The sequence below is a fragment of the Kluyveromyces marxianus genome, chromosome 1, assembly GCF_001417885.1.
Source record: "Kluyveromyces marxianus DMKU3-1042 DNA, complete genome, chromosome 1".
Classification (NCBI taxonomy): Eukaryota; Fungi; Ascomycota; class Saccharomycetes; order Saccharomycetales; family Saccharomycetaceae; genus Kluyveromyces; species Kluyveromyces marxianus.
Genome location: NC_036025.1, coordinates 242,447 through 266,242, shown reverse-complemented (window position 1 = coordinate 266,242; position 23,796 = coordinate 242,447). Strand labels below are relative to the sequence as shown.

Here is a 23,796-nt window from a genome sequence, read left to right as displayed (position 1 = left end):
GTAATTTAGTATCGGAAATCAAACAATTAAAGTATAAATCTACTTGAAAGAAGTGCTCTTCATTAGAATTAGTCTCTGTACAATTCGTTCGCTAGTTTTAGAACTTTGCTGTTATTACGAACATCATGTACCCTCACTATATCACATCCATTCGCCAAGGCTGAAGATAAAATAGCACCAGTAACGAAATCTCTATCCTTGGCGACTGGTATATTAGTTATATCACCAATAAACTTCTTTCTTGATGGTCCTAGCAAAACGGGAAGATTAACCAGCGAATAATACTCGTTTTGTTTAATACAAGAGTAGTTTTTCAAGAGCTGAAGGTGCTTGATAATATCCAAGTTTTGCTTTCCAACTTTAGCAAAGCCAATCCCTGGATCAAGGAAAAGTTGCCAACGGAAAATGTTGTTCTTGAATAACTCCTCGAATTTTGAACATACCTCTCTACCAATAGTCCTAATAAACAAGATTTCATCTTTGTCGCTGTCACTCTTCTTATCCAATATGAATTCATCTACGGAATCATCTGTAGTTAAGTATGAGGTTTGGGTGGACATAGATTCTATGGTGCCTCTAATATGGGACAAAACATAAGCAACATTAGGATACTTACCCACAACCTGGAGAATTTTAGGATCAAAAGTTCCACCCGAAATATCATTGATAATGCCAACACCGGCAAGTATAGCAGCCTCTGCTACAGCAGAGCGATATGTATCAATTGACAAAACAATCTTATCTAAAGGTAATGTTTTAGAGGTGGTAACTGCATCTATAATGGGAATTGTCCTCGATAGTTCTTCTTCTTCAGAAGCTTGGATAGACCCTGGCCTTGTTGAGCAACCGCCGATGTCAAGAATAATCATATCGTGTAATTCCAGAGCTTCAGACACCATGGTGTCAATCCTACTCATAACCGCACTGAGATTATCATACTCTGCAGAACCATCAGAAAATGAATCTGGAGTAACATTTACAATCCCCATTAAATAGCCGTTTGATTTAGAAACCGGTACCCTTACATCTGTCAACAAATCACGTTGCCATTCAGTTCGAAACTTTAGGAATTTATCACCCGTAGGTACAACCTTCCAGAGCAGATCTTCAGAATTTTCATTTTGATATAATTGATTCAAATGGTCATGGAATGTTTCGGCTGTAATCGGATGTATCTGAGTTGGGCTTACTAATTCACATAGTGGTTCAAGAACAAAGCTTCTTTCAATCAATCTAGGGTGAGGAATAGTTAGAACTTCAGTATTAACAGTAACATCTTGCCCTGTCGAGTCATAATAAATAACAATATCCAAATCAATCGTTCGAGGTCCATTATCAAAATGTTTTATTCTCCTTAACTCATCATATTCAATTTTTTTACAAAGTTTAAGTAACTCATCTGGCAATAACCTGGTCTTAATCTTAACACATCCATTAAGAAAAGATGTCTGATCTTTGAAATACATTGGGTTACTTTCGAATAAAGAAGAGGTGGAAATAATTTTGACCTGTTCATGTGCATTTAAGAGATTCATAGCATCAACAATATTTTTAAATCTATCACCAACATTTGAACCAAAAGCCAAAACTGCTGATTTCCAAGAATCTTTATCCAAGGAAAACGTATTAACAGGGAGGTCAAAATTTGTTAATGTTTCATTCTTCTCCGCTTGTTCCATTACCACGGGCCCTGAAGATCTAAAATCATCATAACAGTGTGAACATGAAACTCCAACCCCATCAGTTTCGCTGATGGCGTTCAACTTTATAACCTTGACACTTATCGGCAACTTCGGCCTCTCTATGAAGTATTCGTTTTGCGTTAGAATGACCTGAGATACTGTTTCAACCAAGGCTTCTACAGTCTTGAAGTTTGATTTTTCAACATAATCAGTGATCTGTGATATAATTGTATTATAAGGCGGTACATCTGAACCATCTTCCACAGGTAAACGAATTGTAAAATCAACAAACTGTCTTTTCATACGCTCGAAAGTAAATACACCAATCAATGTCAACATTTTGAAATCTGCTATTAGTACTTCATTCGTTTCTTCATCAGAACTATGCACAATGCCCCGGATGTCGTTTGATCTGATGTTTCCTTCTTTAGATTGAACTTCAACTTTCAGGTCAATGATTCCAGGGTAGGTTTTCTTAGTGTAATCTACAATAGTCTTTCCAATTGAAACCAAGTCCTTAAAATTCCTTTTACTATTTTTCTTGATGTAGTCACCTATATCCTTGGAGATAACAGCATAGTTAAGTGAATATTTTAGATCGTCCAAGCGTGATGACTTACTGAAATCAGTAGCCATATGCAATGAGATATTCAGATTTTGAGGTTTCAATTGGTCCCATGAATCAGGTCCAACAACCGCCTTGACCTTAAGTTTCTCAATATGAACATGGTCATGAAATTTCCATCGCTTAGCAACCGGAATAACACCTTGTTTTGCCATAAGGTATGTTTTGGAAAATAACGAGGATCCAATAAGTGAAGTCAACGTGTTAATTTTTGTAGTACCACTCTGAACTCTATAACTTTCAGTAGCTTAGCAGAAAACAAAAGAAGTCAATCGCTGTACTTATCAAAGCGTGAGATAGTTACTAGTACACGCTTTCTTGAAATGGAATGTGAACTACTTATAAAACCTTCCAGTTTAATATTTATACTACTTTAATATACATATACGTAATCATAAGTATAAGCATCATCTTTTCTTTAATTTATAAATAAAGGTAGTCAAGTCAAGAAGTAACTCATCTCATCTCATCCATTCTTTTTTTTTTGTCATTTTTTGTTATACAATGGAAATTCATTATATGTCCGTTGCAAGAAGAGGAGTGAGGCAGAGAGGTAAACGGCTGAAGGAACCACAGTTTTTTTGAGATGCATCCTCATATAAAACTGGGATATTCCTTCTAATTAATATAATTTTCATGTGAAAAAGAAGTTCTAATTTGGCGTCATCTACTGGCAAACCTTTGTTGTATGATCCTTCTGTTCTATATAAATGCACGGTGGCTCGAAGTCCTTTCAGCAATATCACGTGATCAAGAATAGAAAAACCCCAAATTTATTATAACTCATTAACAGAGATATATAGCAATAGGCCATTACGAAGAATATCATTTAATCCACCAATTGCAACACTACATTTGCCTTAAAACTTCATTAAAATTTGCTTGATTCTAAACACCTTTTTTTAACTTAAATTTTATACCGAAAGAACGAGACAACGTATTAAGAAGTATTTCAACAATGAATCTCACTCATCGTTTAAATGAAAATGCTAGGATGGCAGAGAGGAACACTAAAAGAAGCCATTTGGAGTCATTTGGATAAACTAAAACTGTACTCTCATGATGATCCCAAAACAATTATTCTACAGGTCATTTTCTTCATCGTCCTTTAGGTTGAATGCCAAATTATGCGACGTATTAATCGTTGGTGGTGGGCCAGCTGGTTTAACTTTAGCAGCAGCTATCAAACAATCACCGCATCTATCTGATTTATCAACTGTTTTGGTAGACGCTGGTGATCTAAAAGGAAAGATAGCTAATTTCTACCATGACCCCCCTAAGACATTTACAAATAGAGTGGTAAGTTTAACACCTCAGTCGAAAGAGTTTTTGGAGGGAACAGTCGGTGTTTCATTAATGGAAAATAGAATCCAACCATTTGACGGATTATACGTTACGGATGGCTGCTCTGATGGAACTTTGGAGATGGAGCGTGACTCAATGGGTAATATGGTTGAGATTTTGAATATTCAGAGCTCGCTATTGGAGAAGTTGCGTGTTACCAATCCAGCAGCGCTAGATATCCTAGACAAGACTAAAGTGCAAAATATCGAAAATGAAAATCCAGACGACCCACAATCATGGCCAGTAGTTACGCTTGATAATGGCGATCAATATAAAACACGTTTGTTAATCGGGGCTGATGGATTTAACAGCCCGGTTCGTCATTTCTCCAAAATTGAATCAAGAGGCTGGTTTTACGAAAGATTTGGTGTCGTAGCCACCTTGAAACTTGAATATCCACCGTTCAAAATCAGGGGCTGGCAAAGATTTCTTCCAACTGGACCTGTAGCTCATTTACCATTGCCAGACACGAATGCTACAATGGTGTGGAGCACGACAGAACCATTATCGAGACTGTTGCTCTCCCTCGAGGACGACGTATTCGTAGCACTAGTGAATGCCTCCTTTGTACTCGAGGATGCAGATCTTCAGTATTACTATAACGCTTTAGAAAATAAAACCATTACTGGTCCGGAATTGATTGAAGACGTGGAGTATAGAATAAACGAAAAGTTTAATTCGTTCAAAGACGACTCTCTAATCGACGAGAAGTATCCTCCAAAGGTGATTGATGTCTTGGATAAATCAAGAGCAAGATTCCCACTCAAGCTTTCTCATGCTGATACATATGTCGCAGAACGTATTGCCCTGGTTGGTGATGCTGCTCACACTACGCATCCGTTAGCTGGTCAAGGTTTGAATATGGGCCAAGGTGATGTGGAATCACTTGTTAAGGCCTTAGAGAATGCTAGAACAAGAGGACTAGATATCGGATCTCTATTAGCCCTAGAACCATACTGGGCAGACCGTTATCCAACCAATAATATGCTTCTTGGTGTTGTAGACAAGCTACACAAACTATATTCAACAGATTTCGGACCTATTGTGGGTTTGAGAACATTTGGCTTAAACTTGGTAAATAATCTACAACCATTAAAGGATTTAATGATGGGAAAAGTGAGTGGGCCCATGAACTGAACTGTGAATAGCTTATGTATACAACGTATCGAGTACTACTAAATGGATGTACTAGCCATCTTTTTCTTTTATTCCCATGTAATATTTTACATATCCCTCTCTAACTGAAAAATAGTCATGAAATTAAAGGTACTAACCAAACGATGATGATTTATTTAATCATCGGCATTAATACAAGCAGATTCTTTCACGAGTTTGAAAGAATGCACTACCGAATGTTTTTAAAACTCCAAAAGCTATAAAGATGTTGGAAATGGGCCTGCCTTTGTCTGGAGTTGCATGGCTATCGCAGTTCCATTCCTTACTTCCTTCTGAATTCTCTTCGTGCCTAAACACAAATATATCACCCAAAGAGCTAATAACCTCTTTAGGACATAAAAAAGGAAGCTCGAATGTCAAAGAGGAGTTTATAAGAGAACTACCACCACTTGATCAATACAAAGCTCCAAAGTATCCTATTGTTCTATGTCATGGGCTTTCCGGGTTTGATAAGCTTATTTTAATTCCATCAGTCTATCAACTGACAAAGATGATAAAGGCAAGTATTCTTTCCAATCATTCTGACTCTTTCATGGAGGATTCTAGTGATGATGATTACAAGGATGAGGCCTTCTTACACGTGGACTACTGGATAGGAATAAGAGAGGCTCTTGAGGCAAAAGGTTGTACCGTCATAACAGCGAAAGTGCCAAGTTTTGGAAGTATCGAGGAAAGAGCCAAGGCGTTAAACAATTTTATTGATACGGAATTAGGAAGGATGAAAAGAAATCTATCAAAATCTGATGTCTACAATACTAAAGGGGAGAGTTCTAGTTCCTTTACTGAAGATGACAAAATCAAAGTTAATCTGATTGCACATTCCATGGGAGGACTAGACTGCAGATATCTAATAACCAATATTCCTAACAAAAACTTCAAAGTAAGTAGTCTAACAACAATATCAACCCCTCACCATGGATCCGAGATGGCTGACTATGTGGTGAACCTTTTCAATGATATTACCGATAATTTCGATCTTAAAGTGAAGAAAAAGCTGCTCCCACCTGCTTTTTACCAATTAACCACCAGCTACTGCTCATATTTCAACAATGTAACGCCAGATGATCCGGAAGTTTCATACTTTAGTTATGGAGCTTGTTTTCACCCACGCTGGTACAACATGTTTTACATGCCGTGGAACATCATCAACAACTTGTCGGGCGGAGTTCCTAATGACGGTATGGTAAGCATCGAAAGCGCAAGATGGGGCAATTATTTAGGCACGTTAGAAAATGTAGATCATTCTGACTTGATAAATTGGAAAAATAGGATACAAAAACAGTTACAATACCGTATTCAAGATGCAGTTAAAACTCCTCAAATACCAGACATCGATATTCTTCATTTCTACCTTAAAATTACAGAAGACTTGGCGAAATTAGGATTTTAGTTAACCGTATACATAGACAGTACTTCAATTATTAGGATTACTCGAAAATTATTCGACAATGTAAAGAATGTTAATATTTCTCTCCAGAAACGCTTCTCAGTGCGGTCAAATCTGAACAAAAAGGGCTTAGGTCAGATACATGTTCATGCTTCACCGAATACAGTTAGAAATGCTGAAAGCGTATAAAAAATCGAAAAAACAATAAATACATGGAAATTATATTTATTATTGACAATAAAGCTAGTAAAAAGGGAAGAAAATATAAGACTTGAATAATTGCCATAAGCTAAAGCGGGTCGTGGAAACATGACCAGCGATACAGTTCAAGAACGTGGGAACAAACTGAGCAAACTCACTGCTTTGGGACTTCGAGAGGCTGCTCTGGACTCTCCGGTTTTTAGAACAAGTGTGAACCACTTCCATACTCAAGTGTTAGAATTAGAGAATTGGATTCAGGAGAACACCAATCTTTCAAAGAACGCTGGGCTGGTCCAAACAAGAAGGGACGAGGAATCATTGATAAATCGGTTACTTCCTCCCTTGTCGTTCTTGAACAATGGGTTAGTAGAAAATCAAACTTATACACCTTCAATGGTGAATGAGTTTCAGGAAGCTTTGAACACCTTTTCTTCCAGCATATCTACACTTATGTATGGGAATCCTGAAACATATTTGACAACTTATCTTGACATCTTGATTAAGGTGGTAAAGCCGTATAAGGAAGCTCGGGAGAATTTCGATTATTATCAAGGACGGTATGACTCTTTAAATAAGAATTATCACGATATTAAGGTTTCTTCTCTAATTAGTGCAGATAGCATTCGCGAGAAAGCTATGGAATTATACGATATAAGGAACCTTTACAAAAATGCTTCATTCGATCTAATATGGAACATAGGGAAAATTCAGATGAAATTGGATGACCTCATTTCCAAAATGATTGAGTTAACCATACCTTCCACATCGCAGAAGGAGACTTCTAAAAAGTACCGCATCAATATATCTCATGAATTGGAGCATGAATACAGTCAGTACAGGAAGTGGACCGACACTATTACTAATTGTGTGGAAAATTATAACGATGAGTTGCATAAGGCCAAACTGGAAATCAACAAGAGCTTCGAGAGTCATTATTCTCCTCCTGAAGATCTGAAAACTTACGATATATCTACTATTAACAGCAATTTGTTGAAACCAGAAGAAATACCACAAGAATTTAAAAAGTCAGGTTGGCTTTTTGTTAAGACTAAGGCAAGAACTAGTGGAAAAGTAACATGGTTAAAGAGATGGTGTTTCTTAGAGAACGGAATGTTTGGCATGTTGATGCCATCACCTTCCAAATTGTATGTTGAAGAAAGTGACAAATTTGGAATTCTATTGATAACATGTAATTATAATCCGCAAGAAGACAGAAGATACTGCTTTGATCTCAAAATCATGAATACCGAAGATTCTTCATCGTTACAAGATATCATAATCACAATGCAAGCAGAAACTCTCAAGGACCTATCTGAATGGATGAATCTATTCAATTATGCAAAAAAGGAAGCACTAAAGCTAGATAAAGATAGCCCAGAAGTGACTACATTATTATCTAGGGTCTCTCCAACATTCGTGGAATTTGCTTGCTCCTCAACTACTCAAATAGATTTTCAAACCACATCAATCTCCGAACATAAAACACATTCTTTGCTCAATATTATACAAGCAAACCCAAATAAAGTAAACGATTTCGGAGTATTCCAGGATCCAACCTTTAGATTCCCTGTTATGACACAAATGACTAAATTAGCTGTTATCGCCCGGGCCTTCGTTATTGACCAGGGCATAACCAACGCAATATCAGCTAACATATGGGGAATATCATCTTCATACCCACCCCCTTCTACGAAACCAACTTTCGAAGTTAAATTCATGTCAAGCATGTCCGACTGGAATCCTATCGTATATCCGTCATATTACCCCGAAAAATATAAGTCTGGCGATTTACTGTTCAGAAGCGTTTTTAATGGGTTCATAAAGTATGAAAACACCGACAAAGAATTGTTTCTTTTCAAAGAGACATGCATATTCTATCCAAATGAAAATAAAAGATATCCTTCAACGATGTTCGTAACCTCTAATACGTTGTACTTCTACGTTAACTTTTTAGGATTCATATCCTTATCGTCATATCCATTCCGCAGTATCATTTCTGTATCAGTTGTTCAAGATAAAAATACCAAAAGTAACCCAGTAGTCGAAATTGAGCTGAAGCATAAACGTAAAATTGCTATCGAAGTATTCTACAGTGATCCATACTGTCTATGCGAAAAGATTTTAACCAATTTAGAGAATAACCTTAAGAATAGCGAGGCAAGAGCAGATCAATTAATCAAAAAGTTAGAAAAAAAAGATCATATGTTCACTAAAACTGCTGTCCAAAATACTCAGAATTTAATGCCAGAACTATCGCTTCTACGAGTATTGAATGTTGATAAAATGAATCTCAGACAAAGACAGCAACAATTCCAGTTGGAGCACGATGCATATTTTAAGATGGACTTCAACGCTCCAAGTAGAGCTTTAATGCATTTGGCTTTTGGTGATAAATCAACAGTATTCCATGAATGCACATTTTTGTCTAGGTCTAAGGTTGAGCGTGATGCAGTCGGACCCTGGATTATTGACCCTGAAACCAAAAAAGTCGTTCGAAAAATGAGGATTAGTCTAAAGCTAGCCAGACCATTTGTTTCTGCCAATACTGTTAGTTTTTCTGCCAGCTCTCCATACAGTTATATGGATATATTGCAGAGTATCAATAAAACATCAGAAAACTTTTACTACGAAGTTGATCAGAGCACAGGGTATTTTTCTTTACCATTTACCAAGCTATTTCATGTTAACACAAAATATGTTATAATCAATCATCGTAAAGATGATTATATCTCGACTTCACAGAAAGACACAACCACTTCGTGTACATTATACACATACTATAATGTGGTTTTTGTAAACAAAACCACATTAGAAACGGTTTCCTCGTTGAACTTTATCGATTCCTTAATCAAGGTTATGGTCTTATCTATATTACGAAACGAATCACGAATTTTGAAACATGTCCTTTCTTCTTATGTTGGAAAACTAGGAAACAGTTCTAAAATTGTGAAATCAATGCGACTTGGTGGTCAAATTGGAGTTTCCGAACATCAAAACGCCCCATACAAAGATTACCTAAAACAGTCTGCTTCCAATCAAGTGGTATACTCGAAAATGTTAGTTTTCAAACTAGTGCTCAAATGGCTGATTCTCTTCTGGTCAAAGCTTTGTATCAATGCGATTAGATTCTTCTTTAGTATGGTATATGGCCTAATGACAAACCTGATGATGTTAAACAAACTGGTTGTCGGTATGCTTTTGATATCTATTGTTTTGAATCTAAGTCTATCAAAGAGAGCAACTTTTGAATACTGGGCTTTCAAAAAAGCAGAAAAGTATGCCGACTCCGTTATTGATATGAAATCAATGAACATGGAAAGGTCGGTATCTCTAGACCAACTTTCAATTTTGACCAAAGAACTAACATATAAGACTGATGTCTTGGAATCTTTCATTTCTGAAAATGCAAAGAATAAGCCTTCCTACCAGAAAATCAGGAACGAAATGGCTTTGAAAAGGAATGAACTTCTCGTAGAACTCTCCTTATTAAATAATATTGAAAAGGAGTTAATTGGAAATGATTTCAAAATGTTTTTGATCAAAGAGATTGAAAAGTGTAATACTGTGCGCACCAATTACAAGGATGCCATTATCAACAATACAGAACTTCAAAAATACTGTTTTACATGCGAGGATCAACTAAAATACTTTACTGATCTTCTCTAACGATGAAATGAAATTAAATATAGGCTTAATTCAAATGGGTTACGGGTTACATACATTTTAAGACTACCAGTGTGTTACTCACTCTCGTCTCTGCCCTAACTTATATACACGTCCATAAATCCCGGGTAATAAAAGTTATTGTCATTATATTTTTTTATTTTTCTGTTTTTAATTCTTTAAATTTTTTTATTTAAATAGCCATGCTTCTTGAAATTAATTCTCCTTCATCGAATGATCAGATTAAAAAGACATATTTTAACACCAAACCAAGGCAAGATGCGTCACTGTAGTTAACACAGTAAATCCAAGCAACTTATAACCTGAAAGCTATTCGTCATACTTCTTTTTCACGATAAGATTATCTGATTTCGAAGTATAACATATAGCGTTTAAAACTTCTTGAAAAATAGCCCCAATTATAGCACTGTTATATGATGATAACCTTACTCAGCTCACTCAGATCACCAATGATCGAAAGCATTTTCCTATCCAACATTCATCGAATTATCTGATCAAAGTTATAATGTAATTATATACATCCAGTAGTATCCAAGCTAGAGCTTACCTTGCTTGCTCAAAATGGGTTTCTTTCCACCCTAGGTACTGTGTTAACCTTCAAATTTCTGAAATTAAGTTAAATAACATAAGCGTTCATATGTTACGAATGTTAAAAGATAGTTTTATAATTTTACAGGACAAAACAAAGTGCTACTGACAGCTTATCCCCAACAAAACCACTAGGTTATCTAGTCTTAACTGAGTGAATATGGTTTCAATGGCGTTAGATGGTAATTTGAAGGAGTTGTTAAATGACACATCTAGGCTATTTGAAGCAATCGAATCAGACCCACAATTCAAAGTATCCAACACCACCGATTCTAAACCCGACGAGGCAAAAATAGAAGAGGTTCTGGAAGCAGATTCTGAACTTACCAAAGAACTAGCACGTCTCAATCAACTTAAAATTTTATCTGATTTGATTAAGGAATTCAATACTAATTACGAGTTCAATGAGTTGGAAAATTGTTATTATTCGTTGCAGAATCTCCATAAGAAGCTCCAAGAGGTGAACATATCTGGAGAGAGTTTTATGTTTCAACAATCAGTGGCCAGGTACGTTGATGACCTCCATTTGAAATTGTTGAATCGTTTAAGGGAATTTTTAAGTAAGTTTTGGAGCTTTTCTCAAGAAGAGGTTTCGTTTCGAAAGACTATCGAGATTGATTCCAATCTATTGCAATTCGATGAATTGATTAATATGTTCGAAAACACATTCTTAAACCAAAAGACCATAGATCAATCCAATTGGTTCATTGCCAGCACAAATCTTGATTCATCTAAAGAGCAAGAAATTACGGTGTTGCAGGATATACTTGATGAATACGTTAAACTCAACCCGCTTATATCGATGTTGAAACGTTTTGCCTTCGGAGAGGATTGCACACTTTTGGTACCCGATGATAAAACTTTAAGACTAAAAGCTGAAAAATGCAGCCCTCTAAAACGGGTTCAAAGTTATGAATTGTTGGTTGATTTCATTCGTAATGATCTCAGCAAACATTCTCTAGAGAGTATTATGACACAATTCGGGAATATACTTCTTCTCGAGTTACTAAAGATTATTCGTAAAAATCCTGAACTTCTATCTAATGATAAAGAAGCTACGACAAAGGTGCTTTCTAATATCCATGAAGGACTCAAAAATATTGCTAATGATAGTAACTGGTTTTATGATGAATCAGACCTAAACCGCATCCTTAAAGACGAAAATATCTACACAGTTTTGAAGGTAGAATCGATGATGCAGAATTTGATTCTTAAGATTCGCTCGATACCTGATGAAAATTACAATAAGTTAATTAAAGTACCTGTAAACTCGGGATCCAATGAACATTCTAATACGGACTCAAAGAAAAAGGCAAGCGACGAGGATGAATGGGAATGGGATGATGATAAAGAAAACGAAGAGCCTGATGGCTGGGCTGAGGAATTAGATTTGGATATAGATGATATTCCACTAGAGGTGTCTGCATTTACGGAAACTGCTATCGAGATTTTTGAATCATATGAGAACGAGTGCAATGAAATTGGGCGTGCTAAGTTGGAGTCCATATATAACTATAAGTTCAACTTGCTACAAACGAGCTTCTTCGCTATGGCTACTTCAAAAGTAGATGACTGGACACAGTTGTTCAAAGATATGAAGTACATCACGAATGGAAATCCAAGGCTAACACAGTTAGTGGAGTTGAGTACTAGAAATGTCGAGATAAATCTCAATTTCATAAAGAAGAAAATCTACAAAATCATATGCGACCAATTGAAGCAGCTCAGAGAACACGAAAGAAATCCCGATTGGAGCATCACACTTTCCCAATTGCTGCCTTATATCGAGGACAGTGCTTTGCCCACTCTCTACAAACTAGAAGACAACAATATAACTGCCTCCATCGTTGCTTTCATAGTGCACGACGTAGTAATAGACCAGATATTAAATTGGAATGTCATCTCGGAGCAAAGTTCTGAAAACTTGTCTGAATTCATCAAACTATTACTTGGCAGTCTTCAAATACCAAGACTAAATCTGATCGACGTTTACCGTCACTCAAGAGAAAAACTAGCCGCTGTTAGCAAGATCCTCACAGCACACTTGAAAGATATTTTGGAAATGTTGTATGAAGGAGAGTTTTTCCTTTTTGAAACAGATGAAATAGTTCAATGGATCGTTTTACTTTTCGCCGATACTCCATCGAGAAGAGACTGCATTAATGAAATCCGGAAAGTGAGGGAAGAGGCAGACACAGAATAAATCGATATCCACAATTTTATTTAGTTAAAATTATTTAGATAAATAGCTGGTCGCCAATAAGCAACTACGTGTAACAAAGCATACTCTTAATCTTATAGTTTCGAGTAACTTCAATGTACCTTAATTCTGACTAAATATCTACAAATTTGAATATATATATCATTTCAAACCTTTTTTTTTTTTTTTTTTTTTTTCTCATTAGCGCTCTGCCATATTACAAATATGCTCAAAGACACCCCATATTCTGACGAGTACACAGCTAAAAGTATAAATATAGCATAAACAACTGTTCAACCACCTGTTATATCCCTTCAGATTATCAGTGAAGTATTAAACTCTCGATATCTACATTTTATTACTCGCAAATTCCCATTTCATCCTCTTATTCGCACAATCAAAGAAATGTCTACCAATCATTACCAATTCAATGTTAAGATGTCCTGTAGTGGCTGCAGCGGCGCTGTTGAAAGAGCTTTGAGTAGGCTTCAGCCGGAAGTTTCTAAGACAGACATATCGCTTGAAAAGCAAACGGTGGACGTGTACACTACTCTGCCTTACGAAACAGTTTTAGAAAAGATCAAGAAGACTGGTAAGGAAGTTGTCAGCGGGACTACCTTATAAAGTGTGTTTAGAACGCATATTTATATACATGAACTGTGCGTATATAAGTAGATTAAAATACACATATATATTATAAATTATGATTAAACCTGTTATCACCTTCCGGAAGGTTTCCTTCAAGGTGTAGGCAATGCCTTCCTTTGATTGAAAAAGAAAGTAGGTTTGTACCGACTTTGAAGCATAATGCTACATTATTGAAAACTTCATGAAATGATACCGAACGATCTAACGGTGGTCACCTCCTTAAGCAGAAGGTATTTTATCTACTGAACGGCCGTGCATAATGGATTTAGACGGTATACTTGAACTGGAACAACAATATTACGAGGAAGGCTATGAAGAAGGAAGAAGAGAGAATCTAAAACACAACTTACTAGAAGGGAAGCAATATGGACTTCAAGTTGGATTCCAGAGATTCCATCTTCTTGGGATGATATATGGAATATGTGATATACTAATAGGTAAAATTGATGATTCTAGTTTGCAGAAGAATGCCAAACTGATAAAGCAGCTTATAGACAATATCCATATGGACAACAGCCAAGAAAATGTTGCAGTTTATGAGAGAAGCATATTTAAGATACGAAATAAGTTCAGATTGGTTCTAATGTGCTTGCAGAAAACACTCTTGCAAGGTTCGACGCAAGAGCGCCTAACTTTGGAAAATGTAGAGACTTTATCAAAGAAAGTCGCAGGTGAGATCCAAGGCTATGTAGAGGAACGAGACAACGCCCTCAGTCACACTGAAGTTATGGTACAGGACCAGACAACTGATTGGTGAATTGATATATGCTCTTTTCGATGCTCTTTTTACCTATAATAATTACTAGCGTTTGATATATACATAATAACAATTCCTTTACTTAGTGTTCTGAAAATGCATACAGTCTATATGATACCAGTTCTTTGGTTCATCATTATCCATGAATCTTTTAACTAGAACATTGCTATTAAAGTAGTTATCTTTCCAACTTTGCATTTCATGATCTGAGAATGGTTCGTGAATAGTTGTAAGATCCGTTACCCACTTAAATGACCACTTCTTTGAGGAATCATTTCCAATAATAGATCCCATAATATTCTCTTCATTGTAGAGTAACTCTATGGCTCTTTTATCAAGCTTCATAACTTCTTTTATACCCTTTTGTTCTAAGACGTTCACTAGTACCAGAATACTTTGGATTGCGTTTACCACATATGACAGTAGGTCTTTTTGTTGCTTTTGAAGCCGTTTTCGCAGCTGCTGATACATATGCAATGATTCTTGAACGGTTTTGTCAGCCGGTATGAAGTAGAAAACTTGTTCTAAGGCTTCCTCAAGTCGATATAACGGCGCTGTTTTCTTACGTTTCTGATTCAAGGTACTACTATCGTGAGCTTCCTTGGCTCTTTTAATTGAAGCTTTGGAATTATAATCATTCAACCATTGGTCTTCCTGCTTGAATTCATTTTCAGCATCCTTTCCAGTGACATTATCTTCTTCATCCATATTGAACGCTTCCAATTTGACACCGTTATCACCATTAAGTTCGCTTAAACTGTCGTTGCCTTCATCATCACTGCTCTCATCTTCTGTTTGATGAATATCAGATTCATCAGCCACATTTCTAATTTCATTCGCCTTTTTTATCACTAATTCATCCATACCCTCATCATCACTGCTACCTTCACCATTGTCTTTACTATCATATTCTGAATCTTCTATACGGTCATCGTAGTTATCAGAACCAGCATCAGATTGGTTCAAAATATCTGGCAAGTTATTATTGGCGACCGATTCATTCGTCTCACCACCTGTGGTATTCATAATATTAGCTACCGAGCCTCATCCGTAATCTATGGTTTTACCCATATTGTTACACATATCCGTTTGTATTGTTGGAAGTCTTTTAGAAGTAAGTTTGTTAGAAGTAAGTTGGTTTGATCTTTAGAAAACAAACAAAATAAACAGGCGCTACACAACATGCTCTCATTAAACAGGCACATATTACAATTCTGAAAGAGATACAGAAGTATAAGATTAAATATTCCAGTGTATAGTGTTTATCACTCAATATCGCTGAAGTACTCAGCAATGTCGAAGTCTACACTGTCAGCAACTAACAATATATAATCCCAGGAAACATTCACTCTAAATTTCAGTTTCTCATGTAAATATCCTAGTTTATGCAAATTTAGGCCGACAAGAAGTTGAGATGTCATTAAATCAGACACATTTTCATAAACCTCAACATTGGCTTTCATATGAGAGTCTCTTTGGAAGAAGTCAGGAGACAGTTCTTTTGAGATACGCACAGGATATATCGACTGAAAAATAGAGAGCATTCTTTCTAGTGGGAATGCGGATGGTTGTAAATAACGTGGATTATGTGCTAGTTTACTTCTTCTACCGTAAGAAGACCGTCCTCCCCTAAGATGACTTTTTTTTGAAAACACTTTTGAATCGTACCTATGGTTTAAATATGATGCCAAATATGCTGCAATCAGAAGGTACTTTGCCATAAAACACAATGAATGGGATGAGTAACTCAGGGATTCATTCGCAGAATTAGCAATCATTTGTTTACTTTCCCGTATAGTTGATGACAATAGGCTCTCATTTGGTTTGGTAAATAATTCAAGGTTTGTCTTATAAAGCTGAACAGTATTTCTTACGTTTTCTTCCGTTAAATTATCAACAAAATGCGGCCACTTATTACCAAGTATTTCACCAAGTACTTTAGGGTCATGTCCGGTATAAACAATAAGAGACTCTGTTAGAAAGTGAACGTAATGGCCGAATATTTCCTTTCTAACAGTGTGGTTGTTCTCACAGCCAATTTGATCCAGTTTCTCTATCAATAAAGGATCATCAGTAAAACCGGGGTTTTGCTTAAGGATATACTCAATTTCAGACGGCTTGTATTTGGGGAAATATATTGTTGGAATATTATAGGTAGCATAGTTCGCCAGAAATGATGATTTCGAGAATGACATGATTACTCGCAGGTGAATTTTCGATTGTGGAACTATGCAACCAGGCAATGCAATAAATTGAGCTGGCGTTTCTAAATTGATTTGTGAGATATCATCTAATCCATCTAGTATCACATATATGCTAACAGCTTTTTCAGTTATATGATATTGAATGAACAGTTTATTCATAAACTTTTGCAATAAATACACATCTTCGGCCTCAAATGGGTCTACGTCGTGTATGTGTACTTCTGGGTATCTTTCCTTGAGTTTTTGTTCTAAGCTTATCGCAAGCCGTTGGCACATTGATTTACAGTATATCAGATCCTTTGAGTTAACATGTATACTGAGTATATCCATATTTGCATCAAAGAATGCTCTCAGTGTCTTTGTTTTGCCAGTTCCTCGTGGTCCTTCAACAAAAAGAACTGGCGGACTTAGAGATGGATCAGCACTCACATAGGCTTCTAAAAACTCTAACTGATCATCTCTGTATTTTACTACAGGGCATACCATTTCCAGGTGCCTTACATATGTACTTCTTACTGTTAGGGCTTTCAACTAAACTTATATCAAGCAAGTTGCTTGTTGATATTATATAAACATAGTTTTAGTATTTTTTATAAACAAAATAAAATAAAGCAAGAACGAGTAATAAGAAATACGTAAAAAGTAAAATCGAGGAAGAAAGTAAATAGGGTTCTTACATAGAAGTATCTAAGGAAAGTTTTCTATAGAATTTCTTCCAACGTAGTTTTGAGAGTGGTAAACTCATATCCATCAGCTACATTCTTGAATATTTGTAACTGTGACAAGAATTGGTCTTTACTGACTATCAACTCCCATTTCCCGGAACATTGGCAGTACGGAGACATTGCATCAGTTTTAACTTTGTGACATTTCATACACTTGACATCTTGTGTAATATATGATGTGATTTGTGATTGTAAGCGTGCAATCACATGCTCTTCGATAAGGTTTTTATTCAAAGGCCTGTCACAATTTTGACATGCGAAGACTCGAGACTTGCTTTCTTTACAAATATCAATATCGGAGATAAATGAGCAGTGTTCACAGATAAAACTAGGGATGATAAATGAAGTACTTGGGTCTTTGAATTCCGCAATCCTGTCGAATTCTCTCATTTCAAAAATTTTCAAAAGCTCTTTCCGGAGAGCTCTGCCTTCCAATACATGAACCGGAGACAGTAGGAGAATATGCGATAAATACTTAACCAATTCAAGTAAAGGGTTTTTGACATTCAGATGCGACCCTGGTAAAATTGGCGTCTTGTAATCATCGCCAAAATTAGGATCCAAAATATATTCTTGTTGAGTTTTATAAAGCTTTCCGATTCTATTGATCAAAGCCTTATAGAACTTCTTCGTGAACCCACTTAAGGAGTCAGATTCGTGATCATTCTGATTTCCATTTATTCTATTTGGAGGTAATTGGGTTAACCTTTGGGTTAATTCATTTTGTTCGTAAAAGGCCTCCTTCGTTTTCACCATATTGTCCAAAATAACAACTAGCCAATCATCAAATTCCTGCTGATACACAAGAGGAAGGAAGTCCTTAATATGCCAGTGAGAGTATGCCTGGAAACTTTGTGTATCTTTATCCTCGATCTTCAAACATGCTCTCCCACCATAATTGAACTTGTCCATCCAGAGGAGAACGTCCCAATACCTTTCAATTTTTAAGTCTAAATAGGCGAATATTGGCTTTGAGCGAATAGATTTCACAAGATATTGGCCATATGCGTAGGAGTTTTCCACCGATTGTTTCTGAGTCTTGATCAATAATTTATTTCTATCGGCAAATATAAGAGTTGATCCAGCCACCTTAAATTCGTTAATCAATTGTAGCATTGCCTTTTGAGTTAATGTGTGAACATGATATCTCAGAGCATAATCGAAGAGCTTAGAATCTGGGTTATAAACCCATCCTATGAAGGCATGTACTAATGAATCAGCTGTAATATTATCACCCAGAGCCTGGTCCCATAGCTCCTTAAGAAGACCTCTTAGCACAAGCAAGGCAGAATCAGAGAAAGAGTCTTCCACAAATCCCAAAGATTCATCATTTGACGAAATATTTTGGGCGAGATCCGTCCCTTCTGCTTCGTTCAGCATAGAACTAGTGAGAACCGTGTTTACAACGGAGTTATAAACACTGATTTCAAAAACGACATTGTCGTATATACCAGGGTTATTCATAACTGGGAATGCAAGGTCACTCATTATTTCAGCTTTTCTAGGATCGAAGTTCCTTTCTAAACCACCATGATCAGGCAACGGAGATTTATCATTCCACCACAAAACAATATTGTTTTTTGTTAATTGACGAGCATACATCACATCAATAATGTATTCTAAATTATCAACCTTCAGGTTACAGATAGGAATATTACTATATTTCGAAAGAGCGATCAAATTTGAAACCCATGAGCCCAACGAAAGAATGTGATTCACGGCTTTTTTCATCAATTGTCCTTGCCATTTCAATGCTGGTAAATGGGTTTCTTGCATTGATATATGAATAACGGGGAATGATTGAAGGGGTTGAAGGAGTTTTTCGGTTTTTTCACAATATGGAGACTGAAGAATCAATATGGTGTAAGAACCCTTTTCTTCCTTAAGAGTCTGTAAAGATTTGGAAAGGTCCTTAATGAGTATTTGTGGTTTAACATAGTTATGAATGTTAAAGGAAACATCTTTTTTAATCTTAACAAGATCATAAAATTTATCAAATTTATCAAACTTCTTATCGTGAGCCTCATAGTAAATATTCTCGATAGCCTGATTTGAAATCTCTTGTGCGTGAACGCTAGGCTTTAACACAAATACATCGATGGGACTGTCACAGCCTTTGAAGAGGAAATAAAACTCATATCCAATGTCAGTAACAAAATTTAATAAATAGGCTACTTCAAGATTGAATCTTTGCAAATATTTATCGGATTCAATTGGGTGCAAATTCTTCAAATCGAACCCATTCTGCAGCCCTTTCCCAAGAGCCCCCATTTTTTCAGAACCAAATTGGACGCTCGTTCCTAGTTGCATAATAATTCTTTCTTTATTCGAAACAGAACTCTCATAAATACCTAACACATTCTCATCCTTCAAAACACTTGAGGCCTTAGTGATTTCTCGTTGATAAGTTTCCTCAGACATAGTCAATTTGAACAATTGACTGCTATTTTCCAAGTTCATCTCTTTGACATTTGGAAGTTGGGCATTTGATTTCTCAACCTCACAATTTTCTATTCCACCAGAAGGAAAGACGTTGGTTTTGAAGTGAATAAATATAGTCTTGGGGATAACGATTTTCAATACTTGGATTTTCTTATCAATCAAGGCATATACCTCTACTGTGCTTGGCTCATTAGATGATTTACATTGAAGGATCTCCCAACTTTTGTCCGCATATGATTCAACGTGTTTTCTAATCAAGTTTCCTAAAGCTGATCTGTCTGACGCTCTGGAATTTCTACCAAATAACTTTTCTCTTTTCTTCCTATCAATGTGATCTATTTTCCATTTTATCTTTTGATATTGTAACCACCCAACATAGTCTTCAACCATGGATGGTTTTTCTGTAGGTAATACTAAAGATTCTTCATCAAAAATGGCTTCCGCATTTCTCCTTCGGGATTTACGTTTTGAGGTTACTTTTGCAATATGTGGGGTGTTCTTAACAGCCGAATCAAATATATCCTCAATATCTCTAACTTCTGGCAGTGCTTTCGTAGGTTTAAAAAATCGATTTATCGATGATTGCTTGAATTTGTCCTCACTTACAGCAATTCTCTTTTTTAGCCAATCTGGGTGTTCTACCCGAGGAACAGGATTTTTTATATCTTGTAAAGCTGCGGGGATGGTAATAATTTTCTGAATTACGGAGGCTAATCTTTCACGATAATAGTCCCAGTCGATGATTGCACGTGGATCGAAATCATTAAGACTGGAATCTAATAACCATCTTCTCAAAAATGTTCTTTTAATATGGAGATCAGATGAGAAAATTGCAACTGGGATTGCTCTTTCTGTCACTGGTGCATTGTGAGGTTTCGAACTTATAATAAATTTACATTGAAGACCTGCATCTTTGATCATGGCTTCGCCCAAAAACTCACCAAGTCTTTTAGCAGTAGTAATTGAAGTACTCTTTTGACCTTGATACTCTTTTAAAGTTTTAGACATACTTTTATTTTCACAAATCAATTCAATTAAATCTTCCGTTTCAAGCATTGCACCCTTTGAGTCCAATACATCTAGCCATCTGTTAGCAACTGTTGCTACCGCGGCATAACATTCTTCCAAGGTTTTACCCTCTAAAAAGAGTTTGAAAATATCACTCTGGAAGTTTTTAATGAGCTGCAATTCTCCCCTTCTTTTTAATTCAAATCCTTTTAATTCTGCTAGAGAGCCATCTTCATTGAAAACAGCATATCTTTTTTTGATACCTTTACCCTCTTCCTTTGATGTGGGCAAGATCATAGCTTTGTATGGCCCATCAACTTCAAAAAAGATGGAATTATCGCTTTTTGTCTCATATTTATGTCTTATTGGATCAACGAGGTCTTGGTATTGATGATTGGTATACTGTTGGTGAACTTTATAATTCAACATTGAGCAAGGATACGATACAAACAGTTTTTTTCCGTTCTTGAGTTTCAATTCAAAGTTCTCTGGAAAGCTTTTTGGAAGAATACACCAAATACCATCAGTATCTAGCTCCAGTGGTCTCCCTATTCTTTCAACTAAAGATCTAGCCATCTGAATGATATTCGCACCTGTTAAACATGTTATTCCTGCCATTTCCATAGAATACCATCTGGAACCCTTTCTCATCACATAACCATAGAAAGAGTTAAGGATAACCTTATGGGCCAATTGAAGAGAATCATATAAAACAATCATTTTTCTTGCTTCATCTTTTGCATGAGAGTCTGATGGGTCTATCTTTGAAAGTTTCCCTTTCCAAACTTTGGCAAGCCCTTTGAATTCATATCTTCTATCTCTGAAAGATCTAACGGTGTTCACATAAAATGGATTTTCACGTTGACAAACGATAGCCTCTCTTTCAATTGTTTCTGTTACCTTAACTCTATGGTAGACCTTTCTTGAGTAGTCTGTCAGTCTCTTTTTGATATGAGAGACCTGATCTGCATAACTTAACTCTTCAAAAGTCAAAAACTGCTTCTTGGATTTGGGATTTTTGTTAGGGAAAAGTTCGTTTTGTAGAGCACGTTTGACCATCGAATATTCATCCATTTTTGCTGGAAAAAATTCACCCCTCCATGCCCATTTCAGTCTTCTGTCGCAAGATTTTCCAGGTCTATTAAAATCGCAACTTGCACAATCTTTTTCATCTTTCATACTATCGGGTTGCAATCTGTTAGTTGTCATGATATTAGGGTACATAGAAGCAACATCAACATGGTAAATCAAAGGAAGCTCCTTTCTCTTGTTGTTGATTTTAAGGTCTATAAGCTTTTCTTCTATCGCTTGTTTAATTTCCTCGAAGTTTACTACTTCTGCCATATTGGAATTGTTTTCAACCTCAACGCAGAATTTTAATGCATTTGGTAAGTCTTCCAAAAGAATATCTATGACAGTGGGATCAATCTTAAAATCGTTCTCCAAATCACTACGGAAAACCCCAGCTTCAAGCGATTCCACATGACCACCAACATATGTTTCCGATTCTAGTAAGTGACCATCATAAAATCTTTCAATTGGATCAGTATGTTTATTCGGTAGAAGAACTCCACTATTATAGGCTTGGACCATCAAAAGCATTTCACACAATGTACCTGTACCTTTTCTCAAAACTTCATCTGGGTTTAGGGGAATGATTGTACACAGAGAAAAGATGAAAGGATGCACATATTTCATATATAGATAATAAGTGGCAACAGCATCAGAAACCGAATATTCTGATAACACTTGTGGCTTTTCATATGCGTAAGGCGTCATAAGTTCTGGATCCAATTCCAAGGGATTGTATCCGAGTTTTGCTTGCGTCACGGCTTTTAAACCCTGGGAACCTTGTGGTAAGTACGAGTCACGTTTCACCCATCTAAAACAATCCATGTGCGTACAATAACTTGATTTGTATTCTCCTTCAGAATCTCTAGCAAATCCTATCTCATCAAACATGTTAAGTCCATGAAATCTTGCCCGATTTTCCACAAAAGGCCAATCGAAAAAGTCACCGTTAAATGTTGAAATGACAGTGGGTCTAACATCTCTTATATGCTCAAAAAACCTCTGTATTAGTGCCATTTCATCTGATTCATTGAAAATGGTAAATTGGCCCTTGTATTCTTCTTTTGGTGTGTATTCAAAGTCCTCTATATCTTCTGAAATTATCTCTCTATTCGTTATTAGAAAACCTTCTCCATCAATCATATATGAAATCATCATAATTTGGTCAATAGCTGCATCTGGAAATTTGAGAGGAGCTTTCGTTGTTTCAATATCAAATGCCAAGACTACAGGATCAGCAAATGTAACCTTGTCTTCGAGTTCTGTAAGTCCATGAGCCGAAACTTTATACCATTTCCCTACTCGGATATTCTTGTCAATAGAGACACGAACATGGTATGGAACATCATATTCCCTTATATCTTCGATTAAAGTTTTAACATCTCTATTGTTAGAGTCTGGCCCTGCATTGTATATATCTTTTTTTTCGTTATCATTCTCGTTGATAGCCAAAATAGGTCTCAGTAACCTTCTCGCCTCGAAAAGCTGGTTATTATTACTGAAACTTAATTTCAGCAGATGTTTCTTTAAACCAACCAAGTGGTTGTTCATAGCTAGATCATCCTTCGTTACTAGATCAACCTTCTTAATGCAATATTCTAATAGTTTCTTCAAATACTCTTCTACATCATGAACCCTAGTTTCATCAGCACATGTCACAAAGAAGTATGGATCATATCTAACAGTGGTCTTGAATGAACCACCTTCTTCATCTATGAAATAGAAGTCCACACCGGAAACACCCGCTACAGTTGCCGAACGGGCATTGTTCCCTTCTTCAATCAAATCCTGAGAAACGATGGTAGGGTGCATATTACTCAACCATCCAACTTTAACATCGGAAAGTGTTGGAGACGGCACAAATCTGGGAAATCCCATCATTTCATCAATTGCATCCACTTTGGATGAGTCTAAAAGTTGCTGAGCAGCTTGAGCAAAGGAATGTGCTTGACTAGGATATTCATTGCCCTTGCCTACGAATTTTGCAGTAGTTGAACCTTTGAACCCTGACATTTCGAGCCAGTTATTATATATTCAGACCTAATCGGTACCTT

The 23,796-nt window shown here is 36.3% G+C and overlaps 10 protein-coding genes across 10 annotated transcripts; 6 read left to right on the top strand and 4 right to left on the bottom strand.

Annotated features, from left to right (window-relative positions):
• Positions 1 to 68: 68 nt before the first annotated feature.
• On the bottom strand, positions 69 to 2,462 carry FOL1 (trifunctional dihydropteroate synthetase/dihydrohydroxymethylpterin pyrophosphokinase/dihydroneopterin aldolase FOL1; the record flags this gene model as incomplete). Its single annotated transcript, XM_022818063.1, has 1 exon — positions 69 to 2,462. The coding sequence occupies one exon, from the start codon at positions 2,460 to 2,462 to the stop codon at positions 69 to 71; it is 2,394 nt and encodes a 797-aa protein (XP_022673663.1).
• Positions 2,463 to 3,366: 904 nt separating this feature from the next.
• Positions 3,367 to 4,788, top strand: COQ6 (putative N,N-dimethylaniline monooxygenase COQ6; the record flags this gene model as incomplete). Its single annotated transcript, XM_022818052.1, has 1 exon — positions 3,367 to 4,788. The coding sequence occupies one exon, from the start codon at positions 3,367 to 3,369 to the stop codon at positions 4,786 to 4,788; it is 1,422 nt and encodes a 473-aa protein (XP_022673662.1).
• Positions 4,789 to 5,032: 244 nt separating this feature from the next.
• Positions 5,033 to 6,217, top strand: TGL2 (triglyceride lipase; the record flags this gene model as incomplete). Its single annotated transcript, XM_022818041.1, has 1 exon — positions 5,033 to 6,217. The coding sequence occupies one exon, from the start codon at positions 5,033 to 5,035 to the stop codon at positions 6,215 to 6,217; it is 1,185 nt and encodes a 394-aa protein (XP_022673661.1).
• Positions 6,218 to 6,523: 306 nt separating this feature from the next.
• Positions 6,524 to 10,081, top strand: SIP3 (Sip3p; the record flags this gene model as incomplete). Its single annotated transcript, XM_022818030.1, has 1 exon — positions 6,524 to 10,081. The coding sequence occupies one exon, from the start codon at positions 6,524 to 6,526 to the stop codon at positions 10,079 to 10,081; it is 3,558 nt and encodes a 1,185-aa protein (XP_022673660.1).
• A 766-nt stretch (positions 10,082 to 10,847) lies between these two features.
• Positions 10,848 to 12,890, top strand: DSL1 (Dsl1p; the record flags this gene model as incomplete). The annotated part of the gene is made up of 1 exon (XM_022818018.1): positions 10,848 to 12,890. One exon carries the CDS (start codon positions 10,848 to 10,850, stop codon positions 12,888 to 12,890), a length of 2,043 nt encoding a protein of 680 aa, XP_022673659.1.
• A 402-nt stretch (positions 12,891 to 13,292) lies between these two features.
• ATX1 (copper metallochaperone ATX1) lies at positions 13,293 to 13,511 on the top strand (the record flags this gene model as incomplete). Its single annotated transcript, XM_022818007.1, has 1 exon — positions 13,293 to 13,511. The coding sequence occupies one exon, from the start codon at positions 13,293 to 13,295 to the stop codon at positions 13,509 to 13,511; it is 219 nt and encodes a 72-aa protein (XP_022673658.1).
• A 283-nt stretch (positions 13,512 to 13,794) lies between these two features.
• Positions 13,795 to 14,292, top strand: LTO1 (ribosome biosynthesis protein LTO1; the record flags this gene model as incomplete). The annotated part of the gene is made up of 1 exon (XM_022817996.1): positions 13,795 to 14,292. One exon carries the CDS (start codon positions 13,795 to 13,797, stop codon positions 14,290 to 14,292), a length of 498 nt encoding a protein of 165 aa, XP_022673657.1.
• Positions 14,293 to 14,370: 78 nt separating this feature from the next.
• On the bottom strand, positions 14,371 to 15,318 carry LIN1 (U5 snRNP complex subunit LIN1; the record flags this gene model as incomplete). The annotated part of the gene is made up of 1 exon (XM_022817985.1): positions 14,371 to 15,318. One exon carries the CDS (start codon positions 15,316 to 15,318, stop codon positions 14,371 to 14,373), a length of 948 nt encoding a protein of 315 aa, XP_022673656.1.
• A 239-nt stretch (positions 15,319 to 15,557) lies between these two features.
• On the bottom strand, positions 15,558 to 16,982 carry ORC5 (origin recognition complex subunit 5; the record flags this gene model as incomplete). The annotated part of the gene is made up of 1 exon (XM_022817974.1): positions 15,558 to 16,982. One exon carries the CDS (start codon positions 16,980 to 16,982, stop codon positions 15,558 to 15,560), a length of 1,425 nt encoding a protein of 474 aa, XP_022673655.1.
• A 215-nt stretch (positions 16,983 to 17,197) lies between these two features.
• Positions 17,198 to 23,755, bottom strand: POL2 (DNA polymerase epsilon catalytic subunit; the record flags this gene model as incomplete). Its single annotated transcript, XM_022817963.1, has 1 exon — positions 17,198 to 23,755. The coding sequence occupies one exon, from the start codon at positions 23,753 to 23,755 to the stop codon at positions 17,198 to 17,200; it is 6,558 nt and encodes a 2,185-aa protein (XP_022673654.1).
• Positions 23,756 to 23,796: the final 41 nt, after the last annotated feature.